At 40.7% G+C, this 14303-nt stretch overlaps 1 protein-coding gene across 1 annotated transcript; it reads right to left on the reverse strand.

Annotated features, from left to right (window-relative positions):
• Positions 1-8639: 8639 nt before the first annotated feature.
• Positions 8640-9602, reverse strand: LOC136751720 (olfactory receptor 6N1-like). Its single transcript, XM_066707512.1, has one exon. It carries the CDS (start codon positions 9600-9602, stop codon positions 8640-8642), a length of 963 nt encoding a protein of 320 aa, XP_066563609.1.
• Between the last annotated feature and the right edge of the window lie 4701 nt (positions 9603-14303).

Consider the following 14303-nt stretch of genomic DNA (forward strand, 5'->3'; position numbering starts at 1 on the left):
TAGTTACCTTGAAATAAATATGTATTAGAGTTCATTCATGTATAAAAAACACATGAATGTTATTGTCAGCTACCATATACCATAGGTTATCAAAGTCATGGGTGTTCTCAGCATTGTTAGGCTGAATGAAAACTACTGCTGTACCCTGGCTAGCGGAGGTAAACGTCAACTTCATCATACAATGAAGCCGTGACCAGCATTGTCAACACCATAGATATAGAATTCTAGATCAACGCTTTGGCATTGTCAATGCTTTATTAAATAATTACATCAATTATTTAACAAATATAATGTAAATCTATGATGCACAAAAAAGCTGTAACTTAAATGATTGTCAATTCCATTTTTCTTTCCAAATAAAAACTGTAAAATAATAAAAAAATTATAAAAAATCAAGTAATCTAATTACATTGATTTCAGCAGGTTTTGTGAAGAAAGGTGTTCTTTGATCAGATGTGTGTGATGTCAGACAGAGCGGAGCCACAAGGAGCTGGCACAGCAAGCTGTGGGAAACTCGAACACAACCATTCTTTTCACATGGAAGTTGTTATAAAAACGATTTCACTGCATTGCAATTGCATATGCAAATGACCGTGTAGAGGTTAGAGAACTTAAAACTGCTTTTCATTGCAATTAACATATTGCTTATTAACAATGATGGAAAATTGTATTTTTGTGAGTAACAAAAAAGGTATATTTTACAAATTGTACTGCATGAAATAGCAGATAAATGTACCATGTAGCCATGTTTTTTGTGTTGTGATCGGTAAGACACCGTAGAAGTGACATGGGGTATGGGGTAGTGAAAGGGTTCAAATTGAGGCTGCTGCCGGTGTGTGTATCCAGTTAAAGGGGCCAGGCCCCAGTCTGACTCAGAGATCATCAGTTTCTGTAATTCAGAAGCGGGTACATTGTAGGCTGTTATTATTTAGTATTGTTGCAAGCTATTGTTCAGTGTAACTGCGTGTGTCTGGCACGGTCTTTGTCTGTATTGACATTCAAAGCGGCCATTAATTGTACTATTAGCAGTCCTGCCTGGAAGGGATCGTGCCATCACGATAGCCTTGTGTCATTCAATGTAACACAGGTGTGTATGGTCCTAATTAGCTACAGGTGGAGTATTTAACAGCCTCCTAGACTTCTGCGCCAGCAGCCTCAGTGCCCCCCTTCAAAAGGGCCATGCTTACAAAAGGCAGGGACTTTGTGCGACTCCAGCGAGAAGACTGTGAGGAGACGCTGCACAGCAACAGCAAGAAGCCATGACGATCTCTCCAATTCCTGTCCTGCTCTCTCCGTCTTCTCGGCGTGCACCTGCATACCATTGCTTCCCTAATCCCCCTAACCTCATCTCCCTGCCTCTCCCCTCCTCCTCCCTCCCCTCTACTCCACTCTCTGGAGGTCTGTGAAACTACCACTCAGCTTCCAACAAGGCTGACTTCATTTCTGCCTTCGCTTCCCACCACTCTCTGGATTTCCTCGCTCTCACCAAGACATGGATCTCCTCGGACACCTCAACCACCCCTGCCACCCTATCCTCTCTGTTTGTCCTGTCCCACTCCACCCATCTTACCGGGCGGGGAGGTGGAACAGGGCTCCTGCTCTCCCCTTCTCTCCTCTTCTATCCCTCCTTTCTCTCCTCTATCACGACTAACAGCTTTGAATTCCACACAGTGGAACTCACCTCTCCCTCTCACCTCTTCCTTCTAGTTCTCTACCATCCTCCCAGTCCACTCTCCTCCTTCTTGGATGAACTCGACTTTCTTCTCTCCTCCCTTCCCTCACTGTCCTCACCTACCATCCTCCTGGGAGACTTCAACATCCACCTCTCCAACCCGTTCCACTGTGCCGGATTTCTTCCTCTCCTTTACCTCTCTCGGACTCTGAACTTTCCTCTCTCCCCCTATGTCACAAACCTACAACATGTGCCCTGGACCCTCTCCCTACATGCCTCCTCCAAGTGACTGCTTCTGATCTACTCCCCTTCATCTCCTCCCTCCTCAACTCCTCCCTCCCCTCTGGCTGTTTCCCCTCTGCATTTAAACAAGCTGCTGTCATCCCACTCCTCAAGAAACCTATCCTTGACCCCACCTCTTCTCAGAAATACCGCCCTGTCTCCCTACTCCCCTTCCTCTCAAAGACCCTCAAGCGTGCTGTCCACCATCAGCTCTCTGACTTTCTTTCTCATCACTCACTCCTGGATCCTCTAGAATCCAGCTTCTGCACAGCTCATTCCACTGAGACGGCTCTCCTGGCAGTCACTGACTCCCTCAGCTGTGCTCGGGCAGCCTCCTTCTCCTCAGTCCTCATCCTCCTCGATCTCTCTGCAGAATTTGACACTGTCGATCACTCCATCCTCCTCTCCTGCCTCGCTGACCTTGGAATCTCTGGGACTGCTCTCACCTGGTTCTCCTCCTACCTCAACGACTGAACACCTGGCAAGGTTCCTCATCCACCCCCCAGCCTCTCCTTACAAGCGTATCCCAAGGCTCCGTCCTGGGCCCCTTCCTGTTCTCTCTCTACACTTGCTCCCTGGGCCCCCTCATCACATCTCATGGTTTTTCCAACCACTTCTACGCAGATGATGCCCAGATCTTCCTGTCTTTTCCTTCTTCTGACCCTCTCATCCCCTCTCGCATCTCTTCCTGCACACATTCAAGACATTGACCCTCACCTACCGCTGTCTTAAGAACATAAGAACATAAGAAAGTTTACAAACGAGAGGAGTCCATTCGACCCATCGTGCTCGTTTGGTGTCCATTAATAACTGAGTGATCCAAGGATCCTATCCAGCCTGACTTTAAATCACATCACTGGAGAGTTTGTTCTGGATTGTGACTACTTTGTGTGAACAAGTGTCTTCTGTTTTACACTTTGAATGCCTTGAAGCCCAATTTTCATTTGTGTTGCCGGGTCTGTGAGTCCCTGCTGATCTGGATAAACTTCTCTGGTTTGATGTGGTCGATGCCTTTCATGATTTTGAAGACTTGGATCAAGTCCCCATGTAGTCTCCTCTGTTCCAGGGTGAAAAGGTTCAGGTCCCTCAGTCTCCCAGTAGGACATTCCCTTCAGAAATGGAATAAGTCTGGTTGCTCTCCTCTGAACTGCCTCTAGAGCAGCGATATCTTTCTTGAAGTGTGGAACTGTACACAGTATCCAGATGAGCAACTAGTGCATTGTACAGTCTGTGACAAAACGAGTTGTCACGGTTACAACACCAGACACACAAACACCCGTATTTCTCACTGAATACTCATAACTCACTATCCCACATCAGTATATAGAACCATGTTTACTTACCACGCCACAGCTGGGTTTGCAGTTTTCTCTCCGGTAATAATAATCCAGTACGGCAGAGGTCTGTGTTGTTTGTGGATTCTCCGGTTCGTTTAAACTTTGTCTTTTTGGTAGGAAATGGTCTTGTTCATCTCTGTTTTATTGTTATTTGTGGAAAGATTAATGAAGAAGATAAAACATAACAGATAGATCTAACAGTGCTATGTTGGTGTATGTATTAATTACCTGTACAAATGATAGTTGGTTTGACCGGTGGGCGGGGCCTAATGGATAAATGGAGTCTCTTGACTACAGCAAAGGGAAAGAGTAGTAGGAGCGTTTAGGAGAGAGGAGGTAGAGCGATATTTAGAAGAAGAGTTATTGTTTATAGTTATTGTAGTGCTGGGAGAGTTTTTTCTTTCTTTCTCCCGGCCCGTACTCACACAGGTAACCACGCAAGCAATAATTTAGAAGAGGAATCGGTAGCAGTGGATGAGTTTGAGAGGATGCCAGAAACTCAAAGTGTAGCATCAGAGACAGAGTTAGCGGCTACAGGTTTGTGCAGGGTTTGTGTTTGCTAGCTAGCTAACCTTAGGGCTCAGCATAACAGTGGTTAAGTAAGCATTTCTTTGGGAGAACATGAAACAACTCAATTAACCTACTAACATTATATAAACCACCTAGATAGAACTTTATATTATTGCTGGTTAGTGTATGTACACACATGACAAGAAAGTTTTGTTTAACTCTAAAAGAGTTTCCTTTTAGTGCAGGGGTGGGGAACCTTTTTCCAATCAATGGCCATTCAAGTGTTCACAAATGTATTCATGGGCCACAACCTTAATTAATACACCTACATCAAAACATTAATAAAGATGAAACTTACATTCTAATGCAAGAACAAATCGCTTTTCTAAACGCACACACTGCAGTCAAAACATTAATAACGATATAGCCTACAATAAGCAAAAAGCTCAAAAAAGGCATAAAATAAGAGAATGAAACAAGTGTAAACGTAAATATTGGAATAATGCTCAAAAGCAATATTTTATAGTTCAAAAATAAGTATTGCATTTATCAAAACATAATTGTACACTAAAGTAAACATTTTCAACACTGTGTAAACTTTGTTTTCAACATACAAAGCTACAGTGAGTAAAATCAGTGTATTTCAATAAACTATGTACTATATATTTAGCCTGCATACCTGACAGTCTAGACGGGACACGTGTCTGCATTTTCCGTGCATGAGCTCGTACCTCTGCATTTTGATAGCCCTTTTCAGGTGAACACTTTTACTTCACGAATATATAGCATCACAATAAATGCTCCCCCACTGATAATGTCTGTGAATCATTATTTTGCTTGCGCTGTGCCTGCGCTATTGCACTCTGTACTGTGCAGTAGCAATCGTGTATTGATCAGTAGAGTAAAAGCACTCTGTGCCATTTGGACCTGGTGTTTCACTCGCAAAATGTTTTCACACCACTGACACAAACCCACGAATGATCTGTCACTCCCAGTATCACTGATGCCCCTGTATCAGTCATGTTCATATACACGGCATGTCCAAAATTAGCTCTCTTCAATCTCTGTTTCCAATCCATGTTTATTTGCGGGTAATCACTGTATCCACTCAATCTGAATACAGTTGTAAGAAAACACCTGTAATGCTGTACAATGCGTGTGTTTTTCAAGCACATGACCGGTGAAAATAACCCGACTTTGGCTATATTCTAGGTAAATGTGTTTTTAACTTATTTATTTTCGTGTTTATGCAGTTAAAACACAGTAGAGATGTTTATTACATAAGCTCGGCGCTTCTAATGTTAAGTGTATGTCACAGAAATTATTTTTTACAAATGGACTCTAGGGACTAGGGACCCACCCCTGTTTTAGTGACAAAATGTGTTCCTATAAACATATGTATATTATTTTTAAAATCAGAGTATTCTTTCTTTTTATCATTAACACTAGAACTACTGGAATTCTGTATCTACCAGAATGGCCATAGCAGTCATTTTGACCGCTAGATTCCAAACTCTATAATCTCAGTCTCAATTGAAAAAATACCCAATTGAGAGATTTCATTCAGTTCAGACACTTCTGTTCTATTCAACCGTTGTACTGATCAGCCAATTTAATCTAGCAATTTGTATTTGTGAGCAAATTAGCGCTAGCACTCGAGACCACTAGCAACATTTATTTGACAGAGACAATGACAGTTGCTAAGTTGATGATGGAAACACAAGGAAAGAGAGACACAGACAACAAATAGATGGAGACACCAGGAAAGACACAGAGACAGACAACAATTAGTAAAATATGATGTAGACACCATGAAAGACAAAGAGTATGGTGTGCATTAACAGAAAAGGGTAGATACAGGAGTTGTTACTGAAACAGAATAAAGTGTTCTTCCAAAACATGCAATTTGTCAGTAATGCATTTAGCTGTATTGTGTGCTTGGGGTGCGGTGTGTCTGTGTCTGGGCTAAGCCCCTAGTCTCTTCAAAATCTAAAAATGCCCCTGGTGGGGAGTTATGTGACACAGTCTTAACATTACTTCCCTTGTTTTAAATTCTACACATTTGACAATATACCCTTAACATTCTGTTTGCCTTTTTTATTACTTCCCCACATTGTTTGGATAGAGAAAGTGAGGAGTCCACATAGACTCCTAGGTCTTTCTCATGCGTTACTTCATCTAGTTCTATTCCTCCTGTAGTGTAAATCTATAGTGGACATTTTTGTTACCTGCATGTATTACCTTGCCCTTGTCCACATTGAATTTCATCTGTCGGTGTCGGCCCAAAATTGAATATTATCCCTTTGAATAACCTGTGCTGCCGAGATTGTATCTGCTGAGCCACCTATTTTAGTATCATCTGCAAATTTGACAAGTTTGATAACTATCCCAGAGTCCAGATCATTAATATAATTTAGAAAAAGCAAAGGCCCTAGTACTGATCCCTGTGGCACTCCACTAACAACCTCACTCCAGTTAGAAGCAACTCCTCTAATTGACACCCTCTGTTTCCTAGACATCAACCAGTTCATAATCCATCTACTTACATTACCCTGAATGCCTACAGCTTCAAATTTAAGGATCAGTCTTTGGTGTGGAACCTTATCAAAAGCTTTCTGAAAATCTAAGTATATCATATCATATGCTTTCACCTGATCTACAGCTGCAATTTCCAATAAATTAGTAAGACATGATCTAAACCCATTTTGACTATTTCCAAGAATATGGTTTTCATTAAGATGCTTCTCTATAAGTTTCTCCAACATTTTACAGGTGATGCAGGTGAGACTGATTGGTCTGTAATTTCCTGGCTCAGTTTTGTCCCCTTTCTTGTGGATTGGTATGACATTTGCTGTCTTCCAGTCAGTTGGCACATCCCCTGTTCTATGTGTCATTTGGAATATTTTAGTTAGCGTTTTGTTTGTTTTTAATTCTGCTAGTCCCTTTAGTACCTCCTCCTCATTTATCCTGATCTCGCTTAGGATTTGACTGGACTGATTGTTAACCTGTGGCATGTTATCTGTTTTTTCTTTTGTTAAAACCTCTGTGAAATACTCATTTAGAATATTTTCCACATCTTGTTCGTTTTCAAAGATACTTCCATTTTTGCCTTTTATCTGTTTCACTTCCTCCTTTATTAACCTCTTGCTGTAGTATTGAAAAAAGCTCTTTGCATTAGTTTTAGCTCCAAGAGCTATGTTTCTTTCTATTTCCCTCTTTGCTTTCCTGATCCCTTTCTTAAGATCTCTTTGCAGCTCAACATATTCTATGTATTTAGTTTTGTCTCCATCCCTTTTGTATGCGACCACACTCTTGACCACACTGCACCAAGCTACCTTCAAACCCTCGTCTCTCCATACATGCCCTCCAGACCACTGTGGTCTTCTGGTGCCAGAAGACTAACTCTGCCTCCTCTCCACTCCACTTCATCCAGAGCCGCTCCTTCTCATCACTGGCCCCTAAGTGGTGGAACAACCTTCCCACTGAAGTCAACACAGCATAATACTTGACCTCCTTCTGTCACTTACTCAAGACACATCTTTTCAGACAGTACTTGTAATTTAGTCCCTTACTCTCCTGTAAGATAGCACTTTACAACGTTTTATCATACTTCTTGCCTAGTACTTGTATTATTTTGACTTCCCCTATGCTCCCTTTCCCTTTGCCTTTGTCCGTGACCTAACATCTTGTCTACACTCTGCTTTTACAATCCAGGATGTAAGATCTCATATTGTATTCACTTGTGTAAATTGGAACTTGTAAAATGTATTATGCTTTGAATTTCACTGTATTATGTAACTTTGAATTTGTAATGTTTATTGACTTGTACTGAACTGTATTTTTGAACTCTGTATTGTGCTTATATTTTGTAAGTCGCCCTGGCTAAGGGTGCCTGCCTAGAAATAAATAGTAATAATAATAACAATCAGTGTAGGGGTTCAGTGCAGCGCCAGTGACATCAGTGACTTCACTCCCTCCTGTCCCCCTGAATGCCCTGCTCTGAGACTCCAGGAGTCTTACAAATGATCTCAGGCAGCTGCTACTGAGGGGAAAACAGGACTGAGCTTTTTGGGGGGAAAGAGGTTTTTGAAATGCACTTTAGAGTTGCTTTAGGTCATGGTGGGTAATTAGGCGCAGTGCTTCACAGGTCCAGCTCAGACCCACAGTGTGTCACAGTGGAGTGAATGTCAGTTATTCCAAATGGAAGCAGAACTAGGCAATAAAATAAATTAAATAATATTATCATAATCATAATATACCTGCCAGCTTACTTGGATACAATTTTATTTTTGCAATTTATCATGGCAAAGAATGATTACAACAGATACATTTAGATTTCAAAGGCATGAATCAGCTAAGAACAAAGAACCAATGCTGGTCCAAAACACATTTAAATGACCTCTTTCAAGTGGATGGCTGACCTGTAGCTGCTTCCGCCTGTCTCATGGGGCTCCTCAGTGTCAAGGGATCCACTCTTGTCCCTATGTGCCCTATTGATATGCTGCCTTGGCTGCTCATTTGGAATAAATATATATTTAAAAAATTGAATTTAATGTAACAACCCGTGATCCATCTGTTTTCTATGTTTTCTACCAAATCTGATGTTTTTGTGATATATTTTTAATACACTTACATCTGTAATCTATATATTTATTTATATCTTCAAAATATATTGTGAGGTTCTGAAATGCATTTTCAATAGGGATTACACACAAAAATATATTTAAAATATAAATCATATATATATATATATATTATATAAACCCGTCCCTGACACCTGGATTAGGAAAGCATCATATTCTGTGGCACACATCATTTCACTAAGGGGCTGAAATCTGTCACTTGCTACCTGGGAAGATTTTGGTCTTTTTTAGGGTATTAATCAAGCTGTCCCTGATCTCTTTAGTCCTCAGGCAGTAGATGATCGGATTCATGAGGGCAGGGAAGACATTCTGAATCACAGACCCCATGACACGCATGTCCACGGAGGTCCCAGGAATCCTGTAGGAGATGAAGACCCCTGCTATTGTGAGGAAGAACACAGAGATGACCAGCAGGTGTGAGCTGCAGGTGGACACGGCCTTGGCTCTTCCTGCTGAACTGGAGATACGCAATACTGACAGAAGGATCTTCACATAGGACAGCACAATGAAAAACAGAGGGATAAGAATAAGACTCAAACCAACAAATAAACTAACATAGCTGATTAAGAGAACATCTCCACAGGCCAGGCGTAGGACTCCTGAATAGTCACAGAAGCATTGCAGAACTCTATTGGGTCCACAGAACCGCTTTGTGAGTGCTAGAATTAAAGGAAGGGTAGGGCACAGGAACCCTCCCAGCCAACAAACAACTATGAGTTGCAAAGTTAACCTAATGGTCATCCTGGCTGGGTAGTGGAGTGGGTGACAGATGGCCACATACCTATCATAAGCCATGAGCAGCAAGTTAAAACTTTCTATTGATGCAAGAGCCAGAAATAAGTAGGTCTGGGTAAAGCATGCAGAGAAGGAGACAGTGTGAGTAGTAGAACTGAAGACAGCTAGCATAGTGGGTACGGTGCATGTAGAAAGGGTGATGTCAATAATGGCCAGGCTACACATTGTCAGGTACATGGGGGTGTGCAAGCTTGTGTCTGCAGCCAGTATGCAAATAAGGAGAAGATTTCCCAATAAAATGAGGAGGTAGACTGTCAGGAACACAGCAAACAGGATGGTCTTGCTCTCTCTGTCCTGTAGTCCAGGGAAACCAACAATAATAAATTCACTGACCATTGATCCTGTGTAGTTTGCATCAGCCATGGCTGTTCTGAAAATAACCAGATATTGTGAGAAAAATCCTGCAATGCAATGGAAGAAGACATATACAATGTTTAGGACATGAAAGGAAAATGTATTTAGGAGATAATAAACCCCCAGCAGACATTTGGTCATTGATCATCAGAAGGACCAAATTAAATTGTACTCTTCTTATAGAATTTAAATTCCCATACATACAGATACTGAGTACAAATATATATAATGTTTATTTTAGAGTTCATGCCTATAGTAAATGACATAAACCTACCTTGTTGTTGAGTAGTCAATATGAAGGTTCTTGTTTATGTTGTGGAAACAATGTCTTACCTCCAGCAGTGGTGGCAGACCTTACCTGTGAAATGCCAGAAGAGATGTAACAGTGTTTGTCTTCTGCTACCACTGTCATTAATGTACCACTATTGTGCACTACCAGTTATTATGCAACAACATTTTATAATCCTTGTCAGAGTTCTTATTTTAATCTATTTATATTTTTATATATATTTTAAATATATTATTTTGTAATAACAAGAAAAAACATCACATTAAGTAACAATGAAAATTAAGTAAAGGAAGCATATCATTGAATTACGTTTTTGCAAATTACTGCATTCAATTGCAGAAGAGGTTGTACACCCAATACAAACAAAGATGAAAATATTATATAATCCATACACTGACCCACACATGACATATACAAAAGAGACACGTTCTCTATTCTGCAGCATTAACAAGGCTGCATGGCACAGGCCTCTCTTTTCAAAGCTTTCCAAACCTATGTATTAATAATGTCAGATTCATCTATTTTTTCTCATGGCTGTAACAGATCAGAGGGTCACTGGAGAATGTGCCCTTACAGACAAACCACAGACCCTGAAGCTCGAGCGTACAGACCGTATGCAGTATTCCTGGAGTGTATACTCTGTAAGAATGACGTTTCTAATGCTAGCCTTCATATTGAATATGCAAGCATATTCACAAATAATGTAATAATGAAAGACAACACTGCTCCGGTCTGAAGAGGCGTACAGCACACTTACCGACTCTGACAGTCCAGTTAGACTGATGCACTGGATTCCACACCTGAATTGAACACACACAGCTTTATACCAGGTCCCAGTCCACTGGGGCTCTACAGGCTGTAACACAAAGGCAATTAAAGCAATTAGTTCAACTCATTAGGCCGTCACTGAGGACTGAAGTTTACATCACACAACATTTCTAAAGAAACAATCTGACATGGTGAACAGCAGACTTTTTTGACCCTTTGACCTATTTGTTAAAGATGGAAAAGAAAAAGATACAAGAGTAAAGCAACATTGTGGGAAGGGAGCTTCTATCAGTTCTGCAGAATATTGTTTCTACTGAGGAGCGTAGAGAGGCCACAGCTGTGTAGAGGAGTGCTGGGAAACACTTCAAAGGGAAAACAGACATATTTCAGGCAGTTACATTGTATTGTTAAAATAATTAAGAATTATTTGTATCACATATTATGTGTTTGGTTCAGTCACTGCCACTGGAAACACAAATTTATGGAATATATATATATATATATATATATATATATATATATATATATATATATATATATATATATAAATATCTTTATTTTTTGAATAAGTTATTTTTAAAGTTGAGAATAATGACCAATCCATGAAATTAAAGGTTTACACTGTGTAAACTGATGTAATCTACTGATGTAATTTACTAAATTTACACAACATCGTAAACATCTTGTTTACACAGTGTTTACAAAGATCTGCTTACCTAGTAGGTCACCATGTATATTTGTACAGTATATCGTTTCACACTCAGTTTACAGAAGGTGTAAGGTGTAAACTTCAGTTTCAAAAATGTATACGTCACCTTTGCAGTGATTCCAAATATCTGTATACTTCGTAGCTCACCATGTATTCGTGTACAGCTGGTTTACATACTGTAAACTTTATGTTTTACACTTAGTTTATCTAACAATATGTTGTGTGAACTTCACCTTTGGGCCAATGTAAACATTACGTTTGCAGCATTTACAAATATAAGCTTACTAGTAGCTCACTGTGTATGTTTGTACAGCTGGTTTACATACTGTACAATTTATATTTCACACTCAGATTACAGAATAATGTAAGGTATAAACTTCAAGTTTGCAAATATATAAATCACCTTTGACAAGTTGTAAACATCATACTTGCAAACATTTTATTACACAACATTGTAGGTCATTAAGTTTAGAAAACATAAACTTTTGGTTTGTGTACAGTTTCCTCAGTCAATCTGCCATTTCAACAGCTCCACTCTCTTCCATGGCAGGCTGATGCTCCTCAAATAGGTGTTATGCCACCCAGGGAATAATTGACTGATTGGCCAATCATACATGAGGCAGCAATTTATTGCATTCTCATGATGGCCAATCAGTCAATTAAGTCTCCCAGCTCCAACAGGCTGTGAGAGGCAGCTAGTCTCTTAAAGTGGGACAGTGGGTGAAAATCTTGGGTGAAGTTCCAAGCAACATAGCATTACAATAATTTCCCTAAATATCTGATTTACACATAACACAATTACACATCTGTTACACAACACAATATACAATATACACCTAATTTACAAAATACAGAATTCACAAATTAAGAAGACAGTAAAAATAAAAAATACAATAAAATAAAATACAATAAAAATACACTGTATCCCCCCTCCCCCCCATACCCCCCATATAATCAATGGAAATAAATATAAAGTGTCATATATTTTCCATTGTGTGCAAATGCCAGATGCAACAGTAAATTGTATGTGGGCAATTTGTCCTCTAGGGAAAATCAGGCCCTTAGAGTTCACAATGGTTAGAATGGAAATTAACATTTATATCTGGCTGTAATACTTTTCTGCAATCTATAGGGGTTCATCCATCCATTTTCAAAACCACTTATCCTGGTGAGGGTCACAGGAGAGCTGGAGCTGGAAGCTGGAGAACAGGACACCAGACCATCACTGGGCAACACACAGCAATTTAGAGTGACCAATCAATCTAACCCACATGTCTTTGGATAGTGGGAGGAAACCCACACAGACACAGGGAGAAGATGCAAACTCCACACAGGCAGGCCCCCCAAGCCAGGACTTGAACCCAGGACACCTGGAACTATGAGGCAGTAGTGCTAGCCAGTGCACCACCCTGGCAGAAGTGGGTTACAAGCTACAATTATCATACAAACATAATGCAGATCCTTAATATTGAAACATTTTATAATTTAAAAATAATCGTGAAGTAATTGCTTGATGTCATTGACTCCTCAATTACATTTCTGCAAATAGATTAATAGACTGATTAATATTTAAAGCTCCCCAGTGGAGCTTTGTAAACCTAGCGCTCCACCCCATACATCTGCTCTCTCTCATTCATATTGAGCTCTGTCACCTCGTCATTTAAAAATGAATCTCTGCTGTTGGATATTAACAAATGCCCACTACTTGGCCTGCCATTTTCTGAAGGTAGAGAGGCGGCTTTGCCTTCCTAGCTCTGTATCCCTTCTACCATGGCGATGTCTTGCTTGTTATGTTCAGTTATTAAGCATCAGCAGTGTTCTGTTTTGTGTCTTCCTAGATGAATGAGTGTCGTGCTGGAATTGTGTGTGTATGCGTGCTACGTGAGAGAAACTGCATGTTCTAGCAAAGATAATAAAGACGTCCTATATAGTTCAACCTATACAGTTGGTTCCCAGTTATTTATTATAACACAACATTGGCGACAAAGATGGCAGTATTTTCATTTGCATTCCTCGCCTCCCTTTCAGCCTGTTCCCTGGACTTGCTGGCTGTTCAGATTTCAGACATACCTGCTTGCACTTGGTCTGGATGATGTGAGTGATGCCCGCAAACCTGCAATGCTGCTGCACTGCCTGGGAACTGAGGGATAGCACATCTTTGATACCCTGGGTCCTGTTACCACGTACACGGAGGCTGTCACTGTAATCCAGGTACAATTCGCCACCACACACAGGGTCCTTCTCTGGCGGTTCACTTTCTGTCAGCAAGGCCAGCTGCCAGCTGAGTTTATTCTGCAATACGTGGCTGCATTGCTAGAGTTGGTGCTGCATTGTAAATTTGGAGCGCTGCATGATTCAATGATATGGGAATAAATTATTGAAAAAAGGTTTTCTTTGACACATATAAAAAAATAAAAATGTAGCATGCCTGTACAGTGCCCCTCCAACTCCTTCAGTGGTTATGGACATGACAGAATTGAGGTCCTAGGCTCCTGCACTACAGCACCAGATCTCTGCCCACCTTCTCATTCCACATCACGCGTAAAGGGGCCAACCTCCTGGGCCTCGAACTGTTCATCGCACTGGACTTCTCCTTGACTGATAACTGTGGCACAATCATCCTGCAGGTTGTCTCTCCTTGGCAGCAACATTGGCCTGCACTATTTGATGATCTGGGCTGCTTCTCTATCTTCGTCCACCAGCCCAAAGTTGACCCTTCAGTGCAGCTAGTTATCAAACCACTGCACCATAATCAGGTCTCTGAGCTGAAACTCCTGCTGGATTCTGGGATCATCTAACCCATCAATGCTTCACCCTGTATTTCCAATCTTGTCTTAGCTAAGTAAAAATCTGGGGGACTCTGGGTTTGCGTTGATCTTGGATCAGTGAACATCGCTATCATCCCCGACAAGTACCCAGTCCCGCCTACAAAGGGCTTATCACC

Source organism: Amia ocellicauda, chromosome 6 (genome assembly GCF_036373705.1).
Source record: "Amia ocellicauda isolate fAmiCal2 chromosome 6, fAmiCal2.hap1, whole genome shotgun sequence".
Classification (NCBI taxonomy): Eukaryota; Metazoa; Chordata; class Actinopteri; order Amiiformes; family Amiidae; genus Amia; species Amia ocellicauda.